This window comes from Anomaloglossus baeobatrachus, chromosome 3 (assembly GCF_048569485.1).
Source record: "Anomaloglossus baeobatrachus isolate aAnoBae1 chromosome 3, aAnoBae1.hap1, whole genome shotgun sequence".
NCBI classification, from domain to species: domain Eukaryota; kingdom Metazoa; phylum Chordata; class Amphibia; order Anura; family Aromobatidae; genus Anomaloglossus; species Anomaloglossus baeobatrachus.
The window spans coordinates 598,126,295-598,138,492 of record NC_134355.1 but is presented as its reverse complement, the minus strand read 5'-3'; the positions used below and the strand labels follow the sequence as shown (position 1 = coordinate 598,138,492).

Here is a 12,198-nt window from a genome sequence, read left to right as displayed (position 1 = left end):
GTATTAAATAAATTTCAGTAAGCGTATTCAATACTTTTTCACTATGTCACTTCTCATTATTACACATCACTAAATTTATGGACATCTATGGTTTGAAATTTTGCATGTGTAGATTGGATGGGTTGTTACCAACATCTGGTGAGAAACTCATCTCAACAGTACCTTTTAAATATATTTACATTGGTTACATGTTCAATACTTATTTTATCCACTATATACCGTATATACATCAGATATCATATCGTATATGCTGCCTTTTTTTAAGGAGTGTTATGAAAACTATATGTATTCCATATAGTTGCAAACATGGTGGATTTACATTTGGTGCATGCACTGAGAGATTTCCTCAGTATATTCTTGTAATGAAGCGTATAATGCGATCTCTGTGAACAGATTTGTAGAACGAATACTTAGCATAGAAATGCAATTCATTGATGGGTAAGGTATTAACAGCACATTGATTCAACCTCTTATAGGTAATATACCATGAACAACACAAAAGTTCCAATTTGTCCACATTGAGTCTCATGAGCCAAAAACATCGGTCAGAAATATAAAGGCTTCCCAATTCAAGCAAAGCTTGAAAACTGATTTCTTCAAGGACGTCTACATTAGGTAACCATATTCCTTGGCCCGCACACAACCCAATCTGATCCTACATCTAGGTTCTGCTATGTCCTCTACTATTGCATTTGTTGGTCACATCTCTCAGCACTTTGGTTTTCTTAATACGAAGTTGGCTTATGCAACTTTAGTTATTTTTTCCCTGACAGATTTTAGGACGTATGTATATGTGTGTGTAGGTGGGGGGGCAAAATAGACAAATACACTGATGTCTTCACCAACTAAACACTTCCATTATTCTCTTCAGGATGATTACAATATAAGTCTATGTTACTTGGTTTAGATAATAAGGACCTGCTTAAGGGTGCTTTACACGCTGCGACATCGCTAACGATATATCGTCGGGGTCACGGTGTTTGTGACGCACATCCGACGTCGTTAGCGACATCGCAGCGTGTGACACCAATGAGCGACCTAAAACGATTGTAAAAAAGACATAAATCGTTGGTGTTGGAGAGGTCGTTCCAACACCAAATATCGTTGTCTGGACAGTAGCGATGTTGTTCGTCGCTCCTGCGGCAGCACACATCGCTATGTGTGACACCGCAGGAGCGCCGAACACCTCCTTACCTCCGTCCACCGGCAATGAGGAAGGGAGGAGGTGGGCGGCATGTTCCAGCCGCTCATCTCCGCCCCTCCTCTGCTATTGGACAGCTGCCGTGTGACGTCGCTGTGATGCCGCAGGAACTACTCCCTTAGAAAGGAGGCAGATCGCCGGACACAGCGACGTCGCAGGGAAGGTAAGTCCGTGTGACGGGTGTTAGTGATGTTGTGCGCCACGAGCAGCGATTTGCCATGATGCACAACCGACGGGGGCGGGTACGCACGCTAGCAATATCCGGACCAATATCGCAGCATGTAAAGTACCCTTTAGTGCCACCTGGAAATTGTAAAAGCACTGTTACTTGGCTAGTTATATTGGTATCATTAGGGCAATGTCTGGCATTATTCGTCACCAAATAACTTGTTATTTCAGCATTGTGGTGGCATTTTGCGCTTTGTACGGTACTGGTACTCATAATATTGTGTTGTATTACTCCACTCTCATTGCCATAACTTGCAGCTTGAAGGCCCCAATGCAAACGCTTCAACAGTGGCCCAAATAGTATGGTCTTTAATAGTAATAATCGAATCATATGGGCTAAAGGGACCTTTTTGAGAGAAATAAAATTTCAATATTTTAAGTATGGCTTCAATATGTTGGTCTGCTGTAACACATTAAAACTGTTACTGTATAATGATCCTTTTATAATATGTAGTCTATGTGGCTATATATATATATATATATATATATATATAGGGAAGCGTAATTATTAGTGATGAGTGAATATATTCGTCATTATTTGTTACTTGCACAAATATTAAGGTATTCGGGATATTCGTTACTCGTCGAGTATTTTGGTATTCGTCTCATGAGTTTAAAATCCTTTCCCCACATGTTTGGTGACTGATTTTCAGCCAACAAGTAACCAAGGATTGCCTGACAATCATAGTAATGCTATAGTCATCTTTGCTAATCACTTTACTGTGATTGGCAGGCGCAGTGAGAAAAAAAAATGACTTGTGATTCCTCACCTATTTGTGATAACCAGCACAGGTAGAGTAGACAGCTGGTGACTGGCATTTGCAGGCTGGGAAGGTCCATAGTTATTGGGCCCTCCCCAAACTAAAAATACTAGCCCGCAGCTGCCCCACAATTGGCGCATCAATTAGATGCACTAATTCTACCACTTTACCTGGCTGATTCTAATTGCCCTGGTGCAATGGTGATTGGGGTAATATATGAGGTTGATGTCAGCTGTTATTTGTCAAACATCACAGCTGCCATCAAGCCCAGGGTTAGTAATGGAGAGGTGTTTACGAGACGCCCTCCCATTACCAACCCTGTAAGTAAAAAGAAAAAAAAACACACACTCTCTTTCACCAATTTATTAACCCAATAAAATATCCCCACAGGTCCAATATAATCCATATGACGCTACACAGTGATCCTGAGTCTGCTACATCTAGAGACCATGGTGAGCGGTGACCACTCACCGCAGCCTTAGGGATACAGAGAGCAGTGTAGGGGTGCCAGAAGTGACCTCAGGTGAACTCAGTACCAGACTGTATGAATGTGTGTCATGGCAGCAGCGCATCCAACAGTCCAGCAGTTAGTTCATCTGAGGTCACCTCTGGTGGTTCTCATGGTACACTCCGTGTGAGCTACCAGATGTGACCTCAGGCAAAAAAGTGTGTCCTGGAGGCTGTGGTGAGCAGTCATGTGTTCTAATGTCACCATTCAACCTGGCCACCAGATGTAGCACACCCAGGATCGTCGTGGGATGTCGTGTGGATTACATCAGACCTGCAGGGGTGCTTTTGGGGCTAATAAATTAGAAAAAGAGGGTGTGGGTTTTTTATTTAAAATAAAGTTGTTGTTTTTTTTTTTACTTATAGGGTTGTTAATGGGGGGGTCTCATATACTCCTCTCCACTAGCAAACCAGGGCTTAATGTCAGCTGTGATTTTTGACAAATCACAACTAATATCACCCCCATATATTACCCTGATTACCACTGCACCAGGGCAATCGTAATGAGCAGGGTAAAGCTCTACACTTGGCACATCTAATGGATGTGCCAATTGTGAGATAGCTGCGGGTTGCTATTGTTAGGCTGGGGAGGACCCAATAACCATGGGCCCTCTCAGCCTGAGTATTCCAGTCCCCAGCTGTCTGCTCTATCTCAAAAATGGGCAGTATCTCATGTTGTTTTTTATTATTATTTAAATAATTAAAAAAAAATGGAGTGAGGGAGCCTCTTTTTTTAATAACCAGCCAAGATAAAGCACACAGCTGGGGGCAGCAGCCCACTTTCTACTTTTCCTGTGCTGGTTATTGTGACGACATGGACTCTCATGGGTTAAAGTTTCTTACAATCCAGCCAGACAGCACGATAGATTGTCTACAGACGGGGGAGAAGTCCCTCATTGTTTTTACAAGACTCTTGTTGACTCAATGTAATTGTGTTGGCCACTGAAAGCCAGACATATTGTTCTCCAGACATTTCCAGTAACCATTGTATTGTAGTTGTGTATTGATAATGTAATTACCTTAGTAGCCATTGTCTAGTCGGTGACTTGCCGACTCCATGTAGATATACTGAGTGTTTCTATGCACATCATTTAAATGAACATTATCCATGCAGCTTGAAATTCATCCAATGGGAGAAGCAATCTTGTCCAACCAATCGATGAGGACGCAATGTATCCTAAGGGAAGGTTATGGCTATAAAAGGGACTTCTTTAAGCCACCAGGGTTGATGAAGGTTGATGGATGCTGATGGATCCAGTCTAAGCTCTCAGGAGCTGACTAGAGGATCAGGATATCTTATGGCTTCAATCTAGAAGCTCCGGTTCTGGTTGGAGACCATATCCACAGCCTAGGGATTTCGACTCCGGCTGCCAGGATTTTAACATCAAACCAGGACTACCTAAGGAGGACACTCAGGTTGGGACAGTTCAGTCACCTGTTACATATAACTGAATAGGATAACTGAAGTGAGCACTAATATATATATATGAGTGCAAGCCAAAAATACATACTATATATAAGAATAAGGCTGCACATCAACTTAGATAATGGTATAATGCCTCAAGCATATGGAAAAATATTGGAATATACAATGAAAAATGCTACTTGCTAATTTGAACATGTGAATAATGAATTGCATACCTGCTATGAATATTAGGAAAAAGGAGATATTTAGCAATCGCATTGATCAATGTAACTGAGCCCCAAAACCTCGTCAAGGTATATCTCTATATTGGGGTCCCTAGCTCTGTGACCCTAACTGTGTGTCATCTCATTGCAATTAAAAACTGCTATGGGTGGAGAGGGGTAACTAAGGACTTTCTTATATAGGAGATGGAAAAAACATGGCCGAAAGGGGCGGAGCTGTGTTCACATTCAGAAAAAAAAAAAAACTACATATAACTGAATAGGATAACTGAAGTGAGCACTAATATATATATATGAGTGCAAGCCAAAAATACATACTATATATAAGAATAAGGCTGCACATCAACTTAGATAATGGTATAATGCCTCAAGCATATGGAAAAATATTGGAATATACAATGAAAAATGCTACTTGCTAATTTGAACATGTGAATAATGAATTGCATACCTGCTATGAATATTAGGAAAAAGGAGATATTTAGCAATCGCATTGATCAATGTAACTGAGCCCCAAAACCTCGTCAAGGTATATCTCTATATTGGGGTCCCTAGCTCTGTGACCCTAACTGTGTGTCATCTCATTGCAATTAAAAACTGCTATGGGTGGAGAGGGGTAACTAAGGACTTTCTTATATAGGAGATGGAAAAAACATGGCCGAAAGGGGCGGAGCTGTGTTCACATTCAGAAAAAAAAAAAAAAAAAAAAAAACTACATATAACTGAATAGGATAACTGAAGTGAGCACTAATATATATATATGAGTGCAAGCCAAAAATACATACTATATATAAGAATAAGGCTGCACATCAACTTAGATAATGGTATAATGCCTCAAGCATATGGAAAAATATTGGAATATACAATGAAAAATGCTACTTGCTCATTTGAACATGTGAATAATGAATTGCATACCTGCTATGAATATTAGGAAAAAGGAGATATTTAGCAATCGCATTGATCAATGTAACTGAGCCCCAAAACCTCGTCAAGGTATATCTCTATATTGGGGTCCCTAGCTCTGTGACCCTAACTGTGTGTCATCTCATTGCAATTAAAAACTGCTATGGGTGGAGAGGGGTAACTAAGGACTTTCTTATATAGGAGATGGAAAAAACATGGCCGAAAGGGGCGGAGCTGTGTTCACATTCAGAAAAAAAAAAAAAAACTACATATAACTGAATAGGATAACTGAAGTGAGCACTAATATATATATATGAGTGCAAGCCAAAAATACATACTATATATAAGAATAAGGCTGCACATCAACTTAGATAATGGTATAATGCCTCAAGCATATGGAAAAATATTGGAATATACAATGAAAAATGCTACTTGCTAATTTGAACATGTGAATAATGAATTGCATACCTGCTATGAATATTAGGAAAAAGGAGATATTTAGCAATCGCATTGATCAATGTAACTGAGCCCCAAAACCTCGTCAAGGTATATCTCTATATTGGGGTCCCTAGCTCTGTGACCCTAACTGTGTGTCATCTCATTGCAATTAAAAACTGCTATGGGTGGAGAGGGGTAACTAAGGACTTTCATTTTTAATTGCAATGAGATGACACACAGTTAGGGTCACAGAGCTAGGGACCCCAATATAGAGATATACCTTGACGAGGTTTTGGGGCTCAGTTACATTGATCAATGCGATTGCTAAATATCTCCTTTTTCCTAATATTCATAGCAGGTATGCAATTCATTATTCACATGTTCAAATTAGCAAGTAGCATTTTTCATTGTATATTCCAATATTTTTCCATATGCTTGAGGCATTATACCATTATCTAAGTTGATGTGCAGCCTTATTCTTATATATAGTATGTATTTTTGGCTTGCACTCATATATATATATTAGTGCTCACTTCAGTTATCCTATTCAGTTATATGTAGTTTTTTTTTTTCTGAATGTGAACACAGCTCCGCCCCTTTCGGCCATGTTTTTTCCATCTCCTATATAGGAAAGTCCTTAGTTACCCCTCTCCACCCATAGCAGTTTTTAATTGCAATGAGATGACACACAGTTAGGGTCACAGAGCTAGGGACCCCAATATAGAGATATACCTTGACGAGGTTTTGGGGCTCAGTTACATTGATCAATGCGATTGCTAAATATCTCCTTTTTCCTAATATTCATAGCAGGTATGCAATTCATTATTCACATGTTCAAATTAGCAAGTAGCATTTTTCATTGTATATTCCAATATTTTTCCATATGCTTGAGGCATTATACCATTATCTAAGTTGATGTGCAGCCTTATTCTTATATATAGTATGTATTTTTGGCTTGCACTCATATATATATATTAGTGCTCACTTCAGTTATCCTATTCAGTTATATGTAGTTTTTTTTTTTCTGAATGTGAACACAGCTCCGCCCCTTTCGGCCATGTTTTTTCCATCTCCTATATAAGAAAGTCCTTAGTTACCCCTCTCCACCCATAGCAGTTTTTAATTGCAATGAGATGACACACAGTTAGGGTCACAGAGCTAGGGACCCCAATATAGAGATATACCTTGACGAGGTTTTTTGGCTCAGTTACATTGATCAATGCGATTGCTAAATATCTCCTTTTTCCTAATATTCATAGCAGGTATGCAATTCATTATTCACATGTTCAAATTAGCAAGTAGCATTTTTCATTGTATATTCCAATATTTTTCCATATGCTTGAGGCATTATACCATTATCTAAGTTGATGTGCAGCCTTATTCTTATATATAGTATGTATTTTTGGCTTGCACTCATATATATATATTAGTGCTCACTTCAGTTATCCTATTCAGTTATATGTAGTTTTTTTTTTTTTTTCTGAATGTGAACACAGCTCCGCCCCTTTCGGCCATGTTTTTTCCATCTCCTATATAAGAAAGTCCTTAGTTACCCCTCTCCACCCATAGCAGTTTTTAATTGCAATGAGATGACACACAGTTAGGGTCACAGAGCTAGGGACCCCAATATAGAGATATACCTTGACGAGGTTTTGGGGCTCAGTTACATTGATCAATGCGATTGCTAAATATCTCCTTTTTCCTAATATTCATAGCAGGTATGCAATTCATTATTCACATGTTCAAATTAGCAAGTAGCATTTTTCATTGTATATTCCAATATTTTTCCATATGCTTGAGGCATTATACCATTATCTAAGTTGATGTGCAGCCTTATTCTTATATATAGTATGTATTTTTGGCTTGCACTCATATATATATATTAGTGCTCACTTCAGTTATCCTATTCAGTTATATGTAGTTTTTTTTTTTTCTGAATGTGAACACAGCTCCGTCCCTTTCGGCCATGTTTTTTCCATCTCCTATATAAGAAAGTCCTTAGTTACCCCTCTCCACCCATAGCAGTTTTTAATTGCAATGAGATGACACACAGTTAGGGTCACAGAGCTAGGGACCCCAATATAGAGATATACCTTGACGAGGTTTTGGGGCTCAGTTACATTGATCAATGCGATTGCTAAATATCTCCTTTTTCCTAATATTCATAGCAGGTATGCAATTCATTATTCACATGTTCAAATTAGCAAGTAGCATTTTTCATTGTATATTCCAATATTTTTCCATATGCTTGAGGCATTATACCATTATCTAAGTTGATGTGCAGCCTTATTCTTATATATAGTATGTATTTTTGGCTTGCACTCATATATATATATTAGTGCTCACTTCAGTTATCCTATTCAGTTATATGTAGTTTTTTTTTTTTTCTGAATGTGAACACAGCTCCGCCCCTTTCGGCCATGTTTTTTCCATCTCCTATATAAGAAAGTCCTTAGTTACCCCTCTCCACCCATAGCAGTTTTTAATTGCAATGAGATGACACACAGTTAGGGTCACAGAGCTAGGGACCCCAATATAGAGATATACCTTGACGAGGTTTTGGGGCTCAGTTACATTGATCAATGCGATTGCTAAATATCTCCTTTTTCCTAATATTCATAGCAGGTATGCAATTCATTATTCACATGTTCAAATTAGCAAGTAGCATTTTTCATTGTATATTCCAATATTTTTCCATATGCTTGAGGCATTATACCATTATCTAAGTTGATGTGCAGCCTTATTCTTATATACAGTCACCTGTTACAGACTTTGCAGACCTCAGACAGCTTGGAACCTCTGAGGCATGGACATTCTAAATCCCTGGTGAGCCAGCGGAAGGGTGAGACTCTGTTGCCTGTTACATTTGTGTGTTTTGCTGGTTATGTGTTATGTGCCGTTAATTGTTTGGGGATCTAATAAAGTCTAATTATTGTGGTTCCCTCACCCTGTGTTGTCTGAGTAGTGTTACGCCCACGGTTAAGGAGGCCGGCGTTCAGTTGGGATGAGCCCTGAGCCACGCTGTCTTTCTAAAGGCGGCGGGTTTTAGTGGACGAGAGCACCCACTGAGCCCCGTGTCTCCACAGTTATCACAAATAGGCGGGGGATCACACGTCAACGTGACGTAATACTCTGACAACATTGTTTCCAGAAACGACCTGTGTTTCAGAGATGCATCCAGGCATCTTCCCCATGCTGTTCTGATTCAATCTCAGCACTTTTCCATCCACTTCAGCATTTTTACAACCCCACCAGACATCCTGAGAAGTTCCACTGGAAAATTATTCAAATTTCCTATTGATGCATTAGATTTGTTATTCATGACAAACACACGAATAGTACAAAATATTTGTGATGAATGATCTGAAACTGAATATTTTAGTATTCGCCCATCACTAGTAATAATTAGACCCAATTCAGCACTAGGTCCAGAGGAAGAATCTCCATGCTGGAATAGTGCTGCATCATTTGAGTATGCAACACTGCGGGATAGCAATTTTTAAAGATTGCCGCATTAATAAGTTGCATCAAACACCTTATTATAATAGATCTACATCCATAATGCGATAGTAAATAGCTGTTGAGCTCAGGACAGGGACCTGATAAGCTCCCATTAAAACCAGTAATGGATCTATAGTTTCTGAACTCATGGAAACATTCATAGTATATTGTAACAACCGACATTACTGGACCAGTATTCCGCAGTTTGCACATAATTATTAAATGGATTTGAGCAGTAAACAGAACAATGCGCATGGACACAATGGATGAAGAAAGCCAGTAGACCATTATTGATCAGTACTGTGGTGAGCTCTATGACAGATGTATGACCACTATGAGATGTTGTATCTCCATGAGTGTCTCTCACCTGAACAAGATGTAAGAACACAGGGGTGCAGTGCATCAGACTTCATTACTGTATTAAGAAAAACAAAAGATATGTCATTTGCCTAAAAAGTGTCAGTAAGAGAAGACGATACTGTTGACACCTCAGACTCGGACATACATTCCCTAGAGGGGATGACAAATTACTCAATACCTGTAGACCTAAGATGAGGTCAAGGTGGTTCTAGCAAGTTTGGAAGATTGTCTTTATTCAATGCCTTTTTTGAACATACATGCAAAACTGGTTTCATACATCTGACATTCATAGTCCGAGTATGGACCTCGATGTCCGGGCCCAGCCAAGGTCTCCTCACCTAATCTCAACAGCCTCATGTACTCCTGGAAGGTAGTTCCGTTAGGGTCAGGGGAACCATGGCTGGTCCAGGCATAGCGGTCTATACTCGTCATGTTAAACATGTTAAACTGGACTTACTGTTATATAATGTACACTTCTACAAAATATATATTTTGTTTTTAATATATAGCTGTGGATTTATTATGTATTTGTGTTTTTTTTTTACTTTATGTAAGCCCAGTCCTTAACAATTATCTGCAAAGTTCTTAATTTGCAAACTAGCGAAAAGTTTAGAACTTGAAAGCCATGCTGCAAGAGCTTCATGTTGTGAAAATTCCACCACTGTGCAGTGGTCAATGCCATCAGAAATCTGCAGGTGAAACTGAGGCTTTACCTTCAAAATTTTTGTGGCCGTTGGCAAGATTTTGGTTACATGCAGCTGCCATATCCTAGCTCCTTGCCTAGTTGGTGGTCTCAGTGCCCCTACAATATCTTGGATAGCGTCTTCTCGAATTCTACCCTACCTATAACTCACTGACTCAGAAATAATTGAAAGTTTTAATTACATAATATAAGATCCAACTTACTGAGGAAATTGACTTAAGCCTGCTTTACACGTTGCAATTTTACATACGATATCGTATGCGATTTGCAACGCCCCCATCGTATGTGCGGCACATTCAATTTGTTGAATGTGCCACACAAACGATTAACCCCCGTCACACATACTTACCTTCCATACGACCTCGATGTGGGTGGCGAACGTCCACTTCCTGGAGTGGGAGGGACGTTCGGCGTCACATCGACGTCACGCAGCAGCTGGCCAATAGAAGCGGAGGGGCGGAGCTGAGCGGGATGTAAACATCCCTCCCACCTCCTTCCTTCCGCATTGTGGGCCAGGAGCCGCAGGACGTAGGTAAGATCTGTTCACCGTTCCCGGGGTGTCACACACTGCAATGTGTGCTACCCCGGGTACGATGAACAATCTGACGTGCAATTCTAGAAAAAGGTACGATGTGTATGTGATGAACGTTTTACCGTTCAATCGCAATCGCACGTACCTGTCACACACTGCAATGTACCTTATGATGCCGGATGTGCGTCACTTATGACGTGACCCCGCCGACACATTGTAAGATACATTGCAGCGTATAAAGCAGGCTTAATACTAGAATATATTTTGTATATCATTTTAGATTTTACACCACCACACAAATAATGGCTGAGAATGAATTGTTTTTGAAACACTCAGAGTACCTCTATGACTTTGTACTTGAGGACAAGTTTTTTTTTTCTGTATACTGTATTGTAGTACGCAAGGTACAGTATATGTGAGGATATACAATGAATGAACCTCATCAATTAGCTCATAGTTTCTTCTTGGTGTAATATATTTAAAGTTATAAATTTACCCCAATCAGACAAGCTTTATATATTGTTGAGTTGATAAATGCAAATAAGATGAGAATAAAGCCTCCTGCACACAGCCAAGTAAAAAAATGTAGACTTCCATACTATAGCTCCACACACCTTAGATTCCACACGATAGAATAATGTCATGTTCTATTGAATGCTATATTTCAATAGTATTCTTCCCTGGAAGCTACAGGACAACAGTATGACACCTTAGGCAATGTTCACGTCACGTTGCTCCTAAGTTCAGTAGCTCCATTTGATCTGCAAAATGGGATTCTGGCTTATGCACTGTTGGGGCCATTGACTATAATGATGCAGACGAAGTTACAGTGTATTCTGTCATTCATTCTCGGCCATATATGTTTAGTTCAAGCAGGCAGCAAGACATAGTGCCTTGAAAAGTATTCATACCCAGTGAACGTTTCGAAATGTTTTCACATTACATCGACAAACTAAATTATATTATATTGGGAGTTTATGTGATATACCATTATTGGCACAGGTTGGTAGTCGTGCGTGAGGGATTAACTCCGGACGCCCTGACACTCTACATGAAATACCTGGTTCTGGCTGGTTCGGAGGACTTGTGTCGTGTGGGCTGTGAAACACGTGCAGGCCGCATACTGGCACGGGCATCGGCTGGCCAAGATCGGATGATGGCCCATGCTCACAAGGAGACCACCAGTTCGTTTCAAATAACACTTACTCAACAGTTCATTCTCTGTAGCAACATTACACTCTAGAAAGCAGACACATATCTTCCAGTTTTGCACCGTATTATCAGACACAGTTCAAGTTCCCACTGAGTTGCTACAGATCTTACTGGTCTTCTGAGACCCAGCGTAACCCAGTCCAGCGTTAAAGCACACAGTGTGATGCTCAACCTCCCTTCCCGCAGTCCCACATCCAGTTTCCTTCGA

The 12,198-nt window shown here is 39.8% G+C and overlaps 1 protein-coding gene across 3 annotated transcripts in view; it reads right to left on the bottom strand.

Moving 5' to 3' along the window:
• Positions 1-12,198, bottom strand: part of LOC142296918 (ephrin type-A receptor 3-like) — a 448,562-nt gene that overhangs the window by 313,317 nt on the left and 123,047 nt on the right. For 2 of the 3 annotated variants that reach the window (XM_075341041.1, XM_075341040.1), the window contains exon 2: positions 9,551-9,598. The exons of the other annotated variant lie outside the window; for it this stretch is intronic. In XM_075341041.1, the coding sequence (XP_075197156.1) occupies positions 9,551-9,598 (48 nt within the window). The remainder of the gene's footprint in view (positions 1-9,550; positions 9,599-12,198) is intronic. 3 annotated transcript variants of the gene reach the window in all.